Source organism: Onychostruthus taczanowskii, unplaced genomic scaffold (genome assembly GCF_017590055.1).
Source record: "Onychostruthus taczanowskii isolate IOZ18803 unplaced genomic scaffold, ASM1759005v1 scaffold31, whole genome shotgun sequence".
NCBI classification, from domain to species: Eukaryota; Metazoa; Chordata; class Aves; order Passeriformes; family Passeridae; genus Onychostruthus; species Onychostruthus taczanowskii.
Genome location: NW_024500461.1, coordinates 6,121,880 through 6,138,150, shown reverse-complemented (window position 1 = coordinate 6,138,150; position 16,271 = coordinate 6,121,880). Strand labels below are relative to the sequence as shown.

The 16,271-nt window shown below is 41.9% G+C and overlaps 1 protein-coding gene across 1 annotated transcript in view; it reads right to left on the bottom strand.

Moving 5' to 3' along the window:
- The window catches only part of PLXNC1 (plexin C1), a 70,103-nt gene extending 54,183 nt beyond the window's left edge, over positions 1-15,920 (bottom strand). The window contains exons 1-4 of the mRNA XM_041409864.1: positions 15,100-15,920; positions 4,966-5,088; positions 3,514-3,648; positions 1,402-1,502 (exon numbers count right to left, since the gene is read on the bottom strand). Coding sequence (XP_041265798.1) covers positions 1,402-1,502; positions 3,514-3,648; positions 4,966-5,088; positions 15,100-15,513 — 773 coding nt within the window. The 5' untranslated portion in view covers positions 15,514-15,920. The remainder of the gene's footprint in view (positions 1-1,401; positions 1,503-3,513; positions 3,649-4,965; positions 5,089-15,099) is intronic.
- Positions 15,921-16,271: the final 351 nt, after the last annotated feature.

Here is a 16,271-nt window from a genome sequence, read left to right as displayed (position 1 = left end):
TAATCACTGGCAAATTGGCATAAAAGAAGGTTTACACTGTTGACATCTGCTGATGATAGAGAGTTGGGAACATTAACATGCAAAGGAAGATAAGAATATCACACAGGAAAACTTGGATAACCTTGTAATGGAATGACATTTCAAAGCATAAAGTACAAGAACATGTACCTACAGCAATAAAAATCTCACAACCCATATGTGTTACAGCCTGGAAACTCATCAGTTGGAAAGAAAACAAAGAAAGAGAAGGACCTGGGGGCATTATTTGATCATGGATGATTGTGGCCCATCAATGTGATGCTGTCATGAAAAAGACGTTTGTGATCCCAGAACACACTAAGGTGCTTCCTGGACAGACTGATTAAACAATATTCAACAAGGTACAGCTGAAATCTCTTCTGGAACACTTTGAGAGTCCTGGCCATCCTTATCTTAAAAAGATGCATGAATTTCATGGAAGGATTACTGGAGTGGAGGTAAGAAAGGAGTGTCTCAAGTGAGAGTGCCTTAGAGAAGTTCAATGTTTCAGCACACCAAAATGAAAAGAGAGAGAGAGAGAGAGAGAGAGAGAGAGAGACTGCTTTCATAAAAACATTGAAGAGGTGAGTGTGAGAGAGTGGGGAGGAACGTATTTAGGCAAAGGTGAAGTGAACACCAGAACAAATAACTATAACCTGTCCATAAACATACACATGACAAAAATGAGCAGACATATTTTTATCGGCAAAAAATGAGACTGCCAGGAAGGTGCACAACCAGGGCAGGAAGGACAAAAAGCCTATTTAAATTTAGAATGGTCCTTTGCAAGTTTTTAGTTTTACATTATGTGGTTGCTTGCAATTTCTAAGACTAGGCCTGACGACTCAGGAATTTCTCCAGTCCAGGCCTCAAAAAGTAAAATAGATTTCAAACCTGCTTCAAAATTAGTGTTGAAATTAATAACTCAAATGTGGGAATGAAGTATTTAGAAAGAAATTCTCCTTTGGCCTAAACCAAACTCAGTGGTTCCAAAATATGAACTATCAATACAGGAGACAACTAAGCACTCTTTTCTTGTTCTCACATACAGGATGCTTCCAGCTATTAAGATGTTTCAAGCACAAGTATACAATTTCCTCTCTCAATCTGGAAAACAAAAATATCTCTTCTAAAAGCAAAATTATTTATTATTCATAGCCCAACATATATTTTATGGATAGATCTCAAAAATCTGAGGGTTACAAAGCCTTTCAAAGGTTTCCTTTCACATGACAAGAAAGCGTCTCACATTTATGGCTATGACTGATTCCACAAAAAATCAGTAGATACAATTTTGATGTTGAATAGCCCCAAGCCAGTAAAAATGTACACTAACTAGTAATGCTCTGCTTTTACATGACAGTCTAAAATACTAAAAAATACCTTTGATTGAAAGAACACCACCCACAGTAGGGGTCCTTTGCAGACAAGCATTCTTGCTCAGAAGCAAATCTACCACAATTTGCAACTGGTATTCTTCTCACCTGAAACCAAAGAGTGCAATAACACATTGAATTAATACAGCCTCCATAAACAGAGAACTTGAAGATTACCATTAAAAATCTGACAGCAACCAAGCACAATCCCTCTGGGGAAGTCTCCTTATGGATTCCCCTCTGCCAGAAGACCTTTGGATAGAAATATGCAGCCTATTTTGCACACATTGTATTTTGCCATCAGATAATGAAACACCTCTGACAATAACAATTTGGTTCTACTACTCAAAGGCCAGCATGGGCAGATTAATGCAAGAAAGACTGATCAGCATAGTGAATAATAGATAATAATAGAAAGGAGGTATATTTTACAAATAATGCTCTGCTTAGCAGAACACCATTTTCCTCTCCTCAGAATGGAGATATTTAAATGATTGATGAAGGTGCATCCAAAAATGCATGCGCATAACAAAATGCATCTGTGTTTGCATCACCATGTCAGGTTACTGCATGTGCACACTGGAACAAACGCATGCAACTGCTTAGCATGCATGAAAATGCCATTTCAGTAAGTAAATGTAGATAATTGTGGCTATATTGTATGTATCTATACTTGTACATTCAGCTTGAATATCCTAGCCAGCCATTTTCAGAAAAGGAAAGGAAAAAGAAAAAGAGAAAGCTGATTACAAATACTGAATACAGATACAAATAATGTGATTAATAACAATGAGAATTAATGATCTTAGTAAGAAAAACTAATTCAAACCATATTTTAGCAATTTGCAAGAATTAGGAGTTCCTATATTTTGTCAACAGAAACAAGCATACACTGCTTCCTGCAAAATTATATTTACTGGTTTTTACATCCATATATTGTAAAATTCAATTCATCTGAAAGTGTGTGAGATAATCAATTCAGAATCCAGTCATAATCTTAGATTACTATCAAGTTAAAGAAGACAATGTAGAAGCCTTAATTCAGCTCCAAAAGATGATCAGAGAAGTGCATTTATTCCTAAAAGCTGTTGTTCCTCTATAACAACTTGGTCTTTTATCAAAGCTAAAGAAAATTCGAGTCTTACTTTGAATATCTACGTATACTTTTGACTGAGACTTTGATTCCTTCGATATTTGTGATCGATGTTTTATATCTGTCAGGGGCTCTCCTACCAACTTACCCCTGCTCTGTAACAGCAGGCTAAAACATTATGCTCACTGCCAGAAAAGTGATTTTATTTTAAGTGACGGTAATTAAGTGCTGGGTGAAATCCTGTTCAGCTAGATGGACAGCAAGCCCTTAAGCTTTCAAAGCCATCTTTCCCGCTGCTGGCGAGACAAAGGGATTTTCTGATTGCTGCTCAGTAGCCCTGCTGCAAGACGTGCTGCAATAACTGTACTGGCTCCCGGGAGCTGCTCGCCGCTTGAGCGCAGCCCCAGCACGTTCGCTCACGTGCAGCAGCTCTCAGCCACTGCTGGACTCCTTGGCCTCACTATGCACACATTGCTCACTTCTCGTTGTCCTTTTGTTTTGTTCTTCTGAAGTCTATGCCTAACTGAAGACAATGGGAATTTTATCACTGATTACAGCGTTATCACTGATTTCATCAGAACTAAGGCTTCAAAGCCATCTCTCAAATTAAGAGATTTCTCCACTTTAGAGAATCCTTAATTGACTGGCAAACCCTGACCTACCAGATCAGGATTGCTTTGTCTCCAAAGAGTATACAAGTTTTTTTGCTCTCTCTAAGCTTGGCTCTGCATAATCTGCACTTTCCTGACTCCAGGAAAAACACAAACAAACACTCTCTTGGCAGAATGGCATAAAATAACCATGGAATTAAGGGTATTACTGGATCATAGCAACACTGGGCAGCAGAAGCTCTGCAGGAGTGCAGTCCAAACTTAGACAACATAAACAGATATTAGATGGAAGGCTGGTAACTGCAGTTTGCATGTTAAAAGTCTAACACAAACCGATGCTTCACTTATAAAGTGGTAGAAATCCTTAAAGCAGTAGTTTATATGAATGCATTATTTTATTAAATGTTGTACTTACCTTATTGGCAGAGGGCAGATAGATGTAGTTATTATTCACTGGATCAAGTCGTAGTTTGGGGAAAATGGAAGTTTCTTCCTCAATTTCATATAAAACCTCTGGGCAATTAGATTTCATATCCTCATTAAGAATAGCCTAAAACATGTGTAACTGAATTATTCCCATGTTCTTTTATTGATCAATCAACATCTTAAATGAAAGCCTAATTTCAGTTACATCAAAGCTTCTGAATTATTGTGCCATGATTCAATTCACTTACTGCACTGGTTCTCACACTGGAGAAGGCTGAAGGAAAAGACCACAAGAACAGAATTTCAACAAAATCCATGCCAGACACATTTAGCACTGAATTTGGCACTGGTTTAGCATATGAAACTTGCCTTCCACCAAGCCTGTTACTGACTGATTTAGAAACAGAATGTGGAAGGATTGCCTACATCCCAAAATTACACCTATTACACCTACACTCCTTTTACTCCTATCAATGGAGAAGAAAGTATTAGCCTTCAGAAAACAAACTAACGTTCAGACACCCATAAAGTAAAAAGAATTTACACAAATTTCTTTGTGGCTTCTCTAAGTACACACGTGTGATGATATTTCTTTTTCTTACCTTGCCCAACTTTACTATTTTCCACCACCCTTTGCACAGAACTCAAGGGAACCAGAAACTTCATTTTGCAAGTCAATAAGTACACCAACGCTGGTTTTTCATAACTAAACAAGGGAAATGTGTTCACTGTCTCTACTGTGTTAAGGAGACATGGAAGACTTCAATTTAATCTTTCATTATCAAAAGCAAAATGAAATAAAATGGACAAAGCTTTTCAATGTCTCTACTATATTCCTCTACAAATGTCTACTTAATAAAGACAAAGAATGAGAGTCATCCTTTGCAGTGTAGGCAGGAAATGCACATTTTCACAAAACCCAGAAAAAATTAAAGCATAAAAGACATTTGACTGGATGGTTGAAATGTTTGATAATGAGATAAGACGACTTTCAAGCAATGGATTAAGTTAGCGGAGTCAACTATTCAGAAGCTAAGGCAAAATGAATCTTGACTCTCTAATGGACAGCTTTTGACATCACACAGGCAAACAAACAACAAATACACACACACTCTTCCAAAATCTAACAATATTTCTACTGGAAAAATCAAAGCAAGGAGGAAACAAGGCAGAATAACTGAAAACTCCACAGTCTGTAAATTAATACTGTGGGCATTAGGGTTTTAATGAAATGTTTACTTGAATTTTAGTAGGGTATGTAATTGCTTTTGAAGGTTATCTTGCTCTCCAAATGACCATACAGCAGTTATTTCACAAACGAAAAACAGAGATGCAGGGGATCATATTTGTTTATAATATACTGAATAAACCAGGAAATATTTACCCACTTGAATGCAACAGCAGCTGGTGGAGAAGGGAAGAAGTGCCACACTCAGCTTACCTTCAGTAACTGTCCATCATCTGTTCCCAAAAAGAGAACTATACGACTCAAAACAACTGTGCCATAAACAGCTACTAATCCAGAGTGAATCAAGGTAGGTAATTTCTTGATTGATCGTGCCTCCTGAGAATCAGATAGAAGAAAAACATATCAAAAAATCATTCACCTGTGCTCCAAAACTTTGAGGTAAAGAAGAATCCTTGGAAAGATTCAAAAGATTCACAGAGAAGCAACTTTAGGCAATACATTGGGTAACATTCCAATTCTGGCACAGTTTCAGAGCAACACATTAGTGGAAATTACACATGAATCTAGTTTTCCAGGTGTGATAACAGCCATATCTGTAACAAATATTATATCTGCTGCTGTTAAATCACTGACTTCAGTGGGATACAGACTCAGCCTAGCAGCAATAAGTTACTTTGCAATAGGATTTCTCTTTTTTCGCACATAAGTCCTGTGTTTATTCTGATTTTCCAGTTCTTCTCAATGAAGTCATGATTTGCTATCACCTGAAGGCTAGATACACTCAGCAACCACTCTCAAAGGCATGCAAACATTCTGGAGAAAGAAGACACTTCAAACAAACAGTGTTTGTGTATATAAAAATGCAAACTTTCATCTTCCATGACACTAGAAGAAGTAGAGACTTGTGTATTACATAAACATAAAAATGAGATAAAGCAATATAAAGCTCATGTCATAGGGAACATAAACATTGCTGTGTGAGCTTTAAAATCAACGTTACCCTCAATTCTCCATCCCACCTGGAGGAAATTAAGTGGCAAACACACGCAAGCAGCTCATGAAAAAAACATCATGCAGGAGATCCCTGTATCTTGCGGAATGAAAAACCAAACCAAAAAACACTGATTGTAGATGATCGACTGTTGAAAGGAAATCTGCATGTGTGAGAATAGGACCATTTACCAGGGGGAATCCCTAGAAGCCCATGTGTCTCCTTAGTAAGCAGTAACTTGGTTTTAAAGTCCTCTAAGTCAATCTCTGTGGTAGACATTGCCAAAGGTATGATCCCACCTGCTCTCCAAATGGGTCCAACCCCAGCCAAGCTTTACTTCACTTTCCCTGTATAATGTTTTCCAGTCAGCTTAGTTAAGGCAATGATGTGCCTAGAAGATGCTCTGTAAATCTACCCACCTACATCTTCATTTGAGTCATGCTCCTCATCACACGAACATGTGGCTGCACGAACACCAGTGCTGGCACAAAGGAGTGGCAGGCATGGAGAGGTAGGAGACAAGAGCTCAGGTAAGACTAGCTCCTTGGGAACAAGCCCTGTAGGTTAGCTGACCAAATCCAGAATTTCAGCCTCCAGGACAGATTCCTAAACCTACAGGAACCCTCTGAGTGTAAGAGCCTATTTCACCTAAATGCACAAAACAAAGTGTAGAATGGACCATCAAAACTGACATTTAGTAGTAAGGTGAAGGCATTTCTCAAAGTTATGAAGCAAATCCATAACACGGGAACAGCTGAATTCAACTCTCTTGCATGCTATGATGCTGGCTTAATCCCAAAAAGTCTTTCAACTAGAAATTTTTTTTTTGAACTGCAATCCTAAGTCAATTAAAATGTTCTTCAGTCATCTGAATTATTTTAATTAGCTTAAAAGAACAGCCACTTGGAACAAAAGAAGACTTGATTAACTTTCATATTTAAAGTCACAGGAAGAAGACACAGGGAAGTCATGCACTGGCACAGAACTTTGGTAAAACTCACTTGGCCATGAGAATCCTGTACCCTGGACATCTGTTCTAGATAGGAAAGTGGGGCAGGGTATGGTTGCAAACATTTTAAGGTGGAAAAAGTTAACTCACTTTATAATAGATCAGAAGGTAACAAAAGCCCAGGACAAGCGCACTCAATGAGTCTTCAGTTGGGTTAGGGAGTGAGGAAGTGGAGCTCCCACACTTTCATTTCCAACAAAATTAGGAACAGTTTTTCTGCAGTGCACCATGTAGTAGTGTAAGAGAGATAAACTACCCTAGGTTCCTCGCAGACTCTGTACAACAAGATCACAGAAAAGAGGAATATTCACCCTGTTTCTGAAAAGCTTTGCTGCCAGATTTTATTTTGACCCATATACTAATAAAACAACCAGTGTCATATCAGTGCATCCTCCTCATCTGACTGAAAAACCAATACTGACAAGTGTGGAAGTCTCCTCCCCTCCCTCTGCTCGCTAGAGGGAGGGTCAGCACGACATTGAGCTAACACGGATAAGAACGGGGGGAATTTAGACGGTGGACAGCCACCAAAAAAATTGTCTTCTCTCTTTTGCAACCTATTCCTCCGGTTTGCCCATTTCCCCCAGGGTGCAGCTGCTGCTTTCACCCTTCTGCCACCCCTTTTCCACATCCATTTATTGTTTTAACAAGACCCTTTACCTCTTCCACTGTGACTAAGAGGGTTACAGCACTGCAGGGCCTTCCCAAGCTGTTTCTTTCACAGCTAAATCCATTCTTAAAAATGCATTTACAGTCTAAACTTCCTTTACACTTGAAGAGTCGTTCATCTCCACGGTCATCTGTTTGTCTATCCTAAAACATTTTTAGGCACATACAAAAGCAAGAAAAGCAACAGAAATTATAATACCACCCTGTAAGACCTTCCTTTTTTAATTCTTCAGTGTAATTCTCTGTTCTGTTCTGTAGTCCCTCTACAGTCTATAGTTGTTTGGTTATTGGCATGGAAGGTATTTATACTAATTTTCTATTTGGCACTTCATTTTCAGATGTATCTCCACAGGACTCCAGCTGCAGCAACCATATTCACACTTCTGTCTTGATTTCCTCCTGATTATTTTACATTGCGTGCCTCAGAGGAAAGGGCAGCATTTTTAGCTCACGCAGCACCCATCATATGCAGCTGTCCAAAACGTAAAAATAAAGGGTTTGAGCATCTGAGTGAAAGAACAGATGCAGCTATACAAAAGAACACAAGATTTGTAAGTAGTGTATAGCAATAGTCAACACTGAAACAATAGATGCTTTTCCTAGGGGAAAAGAACTTTTACAACTTTATTCTTCTTTCTTAACTTCACCATCCTTTAACCACCTCCATCAATTTTTACTGTATCAGAGGGTAACAAATATTTGGGCATGCAGCAAGCCTTTATTAGGGATAAGGAATGAGAAAACGAACTGTTCCAAAATTTTATTTGCAGAAAGTTTTTTGATTTGTGCATTGCCCAGCAGTGTTAGGTAGACAAGCCTGTCCCGGTGAGTAGCCTGCAAAAAATCAAGGATTACCAGAAAATCAGAGTCTTCAGTGAGACCTTGCAGAGGCAAATCCTGAGGCTCATGAGCAAGGCAGGAAGAACAGTCAGAGGCTATGGCTGAGTGAGATGCTGATGGAGACTCCTGAGATGGGTAAGCTAGAAACTAGTGACTTCTTGCATCAGCAAAAACAGTCCTTCTCTGCCTTGAGATCTAAGTTCACAGAAGTGGTAAAGTGTCCTAATAACCAGTGAGGGAGAACAAGCTCCATGAAGGAAGGCTTTGAAACCAACTGAGCTTGAACAGCAGAGAGCAAAAGGAAGTGGTGGGTGACCGTGAGGGATGAAGGCACACACTTGCTAAACAGTCATGCTGTTACAAGAGGTTGGAGCTTTTTTTAGGGGACTCTACTCATTGCAGAAAGACTGAGGTGATTTTCCGTTCCTTGGACCACTGCCCATTGTTGCACATCCACATGGACACCAAAGCCATGGCCTAATGCAGATCAGAACTACAAAGTTCTGGGGGCAAAGTGAATAAGATGGGACTCCAGGCTCTTCTGCAAAAACAAGGAAGAACTGACTGAAGATGTGATAATCCAAGCAGAGAGCTGGAGACCAGGCTTAGGTGTGTTCAGGGAAATGGTCATTGGGATCCCCTGAGAGTCAGCTTTGAAGGGAAATAGAGCTCAAGTAAGCTAGCAGGTCTTTCAGGACAATCTCTGTCAAGCACAAAACTCGGGAAAACAAGCAGACGTTCCATGAGATGGCCTCTAGCTAAACAGGGAAGTCATGACTGAACTACACTGCAGAACAACAGCTTGAAGGAGGAGGAAGCAGGACTAAGGAGGAAGTCTCTGGACATGCAGGAATGGTGTTAGGAAAACCCAAGCTCACCTGGTTTTGGAACTGGCAAGGTATGGTACAGACAACATGAAGAGCTTCCACTACCACATGAGCAATAAAAGAATAAACAATGAAAATGCACACCAGACGCTGAATAGCTCAGGAGATTTACTGACAGTGGGTGCAGACATGGCTCTGGACTTCACCAGCAACATCTTGTGATCCTTTGTACGCACAGAGAGTTTAAGGAGGAGAGAAACTACAAGTACTGTAAGGATTAAGCCAGAGATCTCTTAAGAAAACTCAGATTTTACAAGTTTTAGGGAAGACAGATGGGATCTGTAGGAAGATGCTGAGAGACTGTCTGATGAAGCTGAAAGGTTATTCTCTCCTATTTCAAAAGGTGTGGAGATCAGGTAAAGTCTCCAACTGAATAAAGACAAATACTGCACCGATATTCAAAAAAAAACCCAAGATTTTTTTCAGGGAAAAAAGACCTACATTAGTAGGTCTCACTTTTTTCCTGGGAGAATCATGGAGAAAATCCTCTTTTAAACCATTTCTGGACACAAGAAACTAACAAAGTGACTGAGAAAAGGCAGCATAAATTTACCAAGAATAAATCATGCCTGACAAATCTGAAGTATTTATAAGACTTGTAGATGTGGTGCTCAGGGACATGCTTTTGTCGTAGATGATCTCACAGGCCTTTTCCAAAACTGGGCGGGTTCAGCTGATAGAAGAGACAATTTCAGATGGACCAAAGAAACAAAGCCAGGCTCTTAAACAAAGTGTATGTAAGGTAACAAGAGATAATGACACAAACTGAAACACTGCAGGTTTCTAGTGAGCAGGAGATGAAAAAGCACCACTATGAGGGCAATCAAGCAGAACAAGTTGTCCAGAGGAGTTGTGCAGTCCCCATCCCTGGAGTGTGAGAGTTGACAAGTCTTCAGTGGCTTTACTTCCCACACTAAACAGGGATGAATTGAAAACTCATTGTAATGAGACAGAAATATTCACTTAAAAAACATTAACTAGAAACCCATCAAACATCAGATGTAACACTAGCAGTCTCAGGAGATTGACTTCACTACTACAAAATTAATTACAGGATCAATTTTGATACAAAATTATATTTAGAAGTCTGTAATTCTTTCCTTAAATAAAAGACCATTAATCACTCTGGAATGAGTTACCACACAAATTCAAATGTCATTCCTGCAAATTAAAGGACGTAATTAAACTGATGTGACTCTGTTGACTTCAAAATCTCATTTTGGTAGAGTTTACACAAACTAGGATTTGTCCTAGGATTCCAAACTATGTTTGATAAATTAAGGGATACATACCAACCCTCATATCAACCACTGAAAAATGAAAAAGTTCAAAGATCAGATTGCTACAACTCTTTACTTGCATTAAATAATAGATGAAAATCCAACCAAGATAGTTTATTTTTTAGTAACTATCATAACTACTTAGCCTTTTCACATAATCGTATAAACACTTTAATATAAACTACAGCAATTCTCTTTCTTACAGGTATATGCCTAACTTTTTTTTTTTTTTCTTTTAAATTTTCTATCTGAAAAACTGAATCCTTGCATCTCCCTGAGTCCTTTCCTTCTCATGCAACTTTTTCAATGGCAAAACAAATTTCCAGATTTGTCATTATCGTGGTTAGGTAACACTCTACTCTTTCCCCTGTTGATATTCTCCAATTGGAACACTTTTCCTACTCATCTACTTGGCTGTGACTCACAACATCCTGGTTTGTCTGTGAGAGACCTGAGATCCTTGTAGGTCCTGTTCTGTCACAGAAAAATAGAAGAAAAGACTTTCACTAACTCCCACAGCATGTTTGTGACAAATTCCAGCATTTCTGCTGTGTTTGTACTCAGTCAGGTTTCTGAAAAGAAATTGAGAATGAGATTTGGCAAATTCACATTTATTAACTAAGGAAATTGTGAAGAAGATGCACTTATGTATGTGTAGGATATGCTATAGAGTCCAGTAACACATACACCCGGATAGTGCATGTAAGTTGATATATTCAAAACTAAGAGACACATGGATCAAAATAAAAATAGCCGAATTTAAAACTGCAAAATGTTTTCAGAGTAGTTTCAACTAAACCACCACTTGCCTCTTGCTAGATAGAAATCCTGTCTCTGGGAATCAAGTAGTGCCAATGTCCTGAATAAACGCATCCAAGTAGGACAAACTTCTTTGTGCACACTACTGCACAAAACAAAAATGGACTTACCTACTTCTCATATGGAGAAATTCCACAGAATATGTAGCAGCCACATACTTTTTGATAAAGTTGCTAAGCAGGGGTATTAAAAATTACTAGTTTTCAACTACAGACTCTAATCCAGCATTAAAACTTAATGCAAATGAGAACTTTGGTCTAAGAGGCAAAGTGAAGCTAAAGAGATTACACACCTACAGTGAGTTCCAAGAGGATGCAGAGCAATTTGGTTCCAATCCAGTGAAGTACTCAAGAACATGCTTTACTTTAAATGCATGGGCATGAAGATGATGGAAATACTTATATATGCCTAATGTTAAATATGTAATTAAGTGCTTTACTGGGTTAGGCCCAAAAGCTCAGTACCTTACAGGAATGAGTTCAGAGTACACCATGAAGCAACGGCATAAAAGGGAATTCAGGAGCACAAATACCCTGGGCTAAGCCCCTCTTGCAGTGTCCTATTGAGAAATGCAATGTGAGTGGAGAGGGATAAGAGGATGTCTTGCCTAGAGGTAATCAGAATAATAACAGAAATCTGAAGGATGACAAGATCAGAAGGAAAACACACTGCCACTACTCCCTAATGTGTATGCTTACTATAAATTGTACTCCTGCAGTGAAAAAAATCCCTGTATTTTCAATTCCTCTATAAACTGATAGTCCCATGTTTGGGATCCACATCACACCTGCATTCAAGTGTACCCAGCAGAGACGACCAAGACCTGCAGCACCCTGCAGCACAAGGTATCTGCAATGCAAAAGCCAGACTGACATTCAGCACTGTCCATTCACCACAAGCACCAGAGAGGTCTTGCACTCACAGCGCTCATAATGCTGCAACACATTCCTTTGCTCAAGACCAACACTGTCTTTAGCAGACTGGACTTTAAAGCAGTATTAAGTACTGTTGCTTGCTTCCTTCCCACACTTCATAGTATTCCTGACAGCTCTGTGCTATGAGGCACTCCCTTCTGGCCAGGGCCACTGCTGCAAGCTGCGCACGGATGGACATGCCACACTTCATCTTCCTGTCAGCTCTGACTCCAAGTGATGCCTCGTGGAGGCTGACACAGAACAGAGACTAGATGGAGCTAAAGAATTAAGTAGGTATTTATTGGAAGGCCTCAATGGATATACCTTGGGCAGCACAAGAGCCTAGCCAGGGCTACACCCAAGATGAACTCAAAATCATCACAAAAATTGACAACTGGTTGTGGGGTCTCACACTTCTGTAAATTCTGGTGCACTAGCATATTGGAGTTAGTTGTCCAATTACAGCTTTAGCTTATGAAGTCCCATTCTTCTTGTTTTCACTCTTCAGTCCACAGTTGTTTATGCTCTTGGGCACAAATTGGAAATTTGGATCATTTGTCCTTGGTCCTCAGCTAGAGAAGGAATTGTTTTGTCTACTTACTCTGTGAAGAGAGCTTACTATCCCCTAATATGAAGCTCAGAAGTACACACTAAAGCAGTACAGAATCTGAAAAATGTAAAAGCTAAAACCTGAGGCATCACAAGAACAGCATATTCCATGATTGCAGGGACTCCCATACTTTGGTGAGAGACAGTAGAAGGATCTGGTCTAAAGCAACCCAGAAGCAGCAGCATATGGGCCTGTCATCTCCAAACTTACTCTGCAATAGCCTAGTCTAACCTTCTGTAGTATAAAAAATATTAAAGCTGAACTACATGCATTTATTTCTATGTTTATACACCATAAGCACATATAATTAGCTTTTAAAAAGATAGCTAATTAGCCATATAATGTTACAGGTCATATTATTTCACAGAACCCACACATCCTGCTATCTCACAAAATATTAAAATACCACTTTTCTCTCAGTGGCAAACTGCATTTCTTGTGCCAAAATATTACAATCAATAACAACATCACAGGTTGGGACACAAGGTTAAGTAAGCAATCCTTTTAAAGATTGTTACAGTTGAGATTCTTCAACATTGTATCCAAATATAATCTAAGTTTCCAGGAGGGATGAGCCTTTTGGGACATGAAAGTAACTCTGGAGTCACAGGAGTCTGATCTGAATCAGACCAATCCTGAAGCAAGTGGATCATTGATTTTTCATATTCATGCCCTGAGAGGCAATGGGGACAGGGAATTGCCCTGTCCACAGAAATATGTGCCTCACCTTACCTGCAATGTTACTCTATGAGATCCATGAAGATCTTCTGAAATGTCTTGCATGAGGTTCTGTAAAATGTTTAGAAAGGATCTACTGCCCAGGGAGCTTTCTTTTTCTGTTTTGTTTTGCAGGCTCAGAAAGCACTTTGCTAAGAAACATTACAAGTAATTAGGAACAAATAATGCAAACTAAAATTCCAGCAAGCAAATAGGTATTTTGGGATCAGAATGAGACTTCAAATTCATTCCGGAAGTTTGCCTTGTGGGAGCACAGAAATCACACAGTAAGCAGTAAACTAGCACTGGAAATCAAAGGATTGGCTCTGGCTCCGTAGTGAGTTTCACTATTTCCTTCAGCACAGTTGTCTCACCCACATATGGAGTTCTCATTCACAACCACGTCCTCTAACACTGGCAATAGTCTCACAGCTCAGTAGGGAGACGAGCAGACTGAATCACACATGCCCTCTGGTAGTCTGTTTGGAAAAAATCTCAGCACTGCACTCCGCTAGGAGTTAGATTTGGAAAGCCAAGGAGTGCCAGTAAACCTACTGCACTTCTTTCAAGGAATTTCAAAGAAACTTATTGCAACACATCAAGGATTCAGAAGTTTAGCTGCAAAGACCCCGGAAGGTGTGGGAACTGCAAAAGGCTTAGGGATTGCTTTATGATGCCTTGCTTGATCCCTTATGGTTCTCCTTGATACTTTTCAGCGATCCTTTTGCCACAGCTCTGGAAAGTCTTCTGAGCCTAACTTAACTTAAAAGCATGGACAGGCCTTTCAAAAGCACCTTCTTCATCTGAATGACATTTTTACCTTCCTATATAATATAATTTTTAGGTAATTTCTTTACTACTGAGGCTACAGCAAAACCAGTAGCCTTGCCTATCCCACGCTCCATGCACCCAGCTCACCCTGAAAAGGAGGAAGGAGCTGGAGTGTTACTGAAGTAGGTGACATGGGGAACTCCATGGGATACCACTGTCTGTGAAAATGTAACAAAGAGATATCACCTATTGTTGTCTGCTGCTCACAAGGATTTGGGGAGGTGGCTGTGAGAGCCCTCCCAAGCAAGGCCAATTGTGAGAGGCTTGGGAAATACCCACCACTGAACAAGCAACCACAGATAACTAGTGAGTGACAGGGATAACAGTGCACACAGCCCAGTGCACAGGCAAATCTGATGGGTTTTTTTTTATTTCTGATGTAGTTGAAATGACATGAGATGTGAATGCACAGAATAAGATAGGAGATGCTTTATCTAGGCTGTATGGAAAATAAAATGAAATATGACTAATCCTAGGCTGAAAAGGACACATTGAGGGAGAAGTCTAAGACTCAGATCTGACCCAGGATGCCCTCAGGCGATCCCTCAGATGTGTCTTTCCCAACAGGTGGGTGGGAAGTATACCAAAATGTGGTACAGGATCAGCTTTTTGGAAACAGAACAAGCTAGAGAAATCACGAGAGCTGACAGAGCCGGGGCTGATGTGCAAAGCCTGGTGTGGCTCTGAAGTTTCTCGCAAACTTCATGTGCCTCCAGGTCAGGGACACCCCATGAGTCATGCACAGACACCAGCCACAACAATAACAGCCTCAACAAGGGCGTGCAGGGTGAAAGCTTAGCAAACGATGCCCAGACTTACACAGCTCTTCCCGTTCATATTGAAGTGTGTGGACGCACAGGCTTGCTCCTTCATCTCCTCCATCCCAAAGATGCAGACGGCAGTGCTGTTCCACGCCTTGGCGTTGTGGCTGTGGCGGAACACACCCACCCACCAGCCCCGCTCACCCTGGCGGACAAGGCTGGAGGAAATAATGAGGCTCCTGCACCCGCAGTCCAAATAGACGTGCCCTTGCAAAGTAAGGCCACCCTCTGAAGGGCGCAGCTGGCGCAGGACAGCCATGCTAGGCGGCTCCGTGTTATTGCCCAGCCTGGCCTTCAAGGTGTAGTAGGGAAAGAAAAGGTGATCTCCCCACTGGAGCGCGTCAACAAAGTGCAAAGGTTCTTCCCTGCGCTTGATGATGCCCAGCTCCTCCTTGGACTTCAGGTTGACCATGCTGCGCACGGTGATGACGGTCTCCTTGTCCGACTTCGAGGGCTCGCAGTGCAGGTGGTTCGTGTCGGCGCTGGTTGAGTAGGTGGCCGCCACGGCCAGGTACCAGGCGCCGGCCTGCTGGAAGACGACGCCGGCGGTGGAGCCGTCGGGCAGGCAACTGACCACCTCGCTTTGGTTCAAGCGCTGCCGGTAGGAGGGCTGCTCCCACACCTGGCAGGCGCCGCCATCCTGGGTCCAGCCGGTCAGCAGGATGCCCACCCCGCCGGCCTCCTCGTAGTACAGCAGCAGGTTGCTGCGGGTGCCGGGGGGCTCCCCGCAGCCCTGCCCCGCCGCGGGCACCACGCGGCGGCGGGGCCGCAGCTCGGGCCGCAGCTCGTAGAGGCAGCTGCCGCCCGCCACCAGCACGGCGCCGCCGCTCACCTCGATGTTGTCGATGGGGGCCCCCGGCAGCTCGAAGCTCTGGGGTCCGGCGGCGCCCGCCAGCGCCGCCAGCAGGGGCAGCGCCCAGCTGAGGGCGGGCGGCGGCGCCGCCATGGGCGCGGGCTCGGCTCGGCGCCGCGGNGGCGGGACGCGGTGGGGAGCGAGACCCACCTCGCCCGGCGGCGCTCAGCGCCCGGACCCGCACGGGGACCCCTCCGGGACAGCGGAGCAGGGGAACCCCTCCGGGGCAGGGCGGCTCCCGTGCGCTCCCTTTGCCTCGCTCCCGGCCCGGCCGAAGCCCCCCGCGGGCGGTGGGCGAGCGGCGGTGAGGGTGCTGA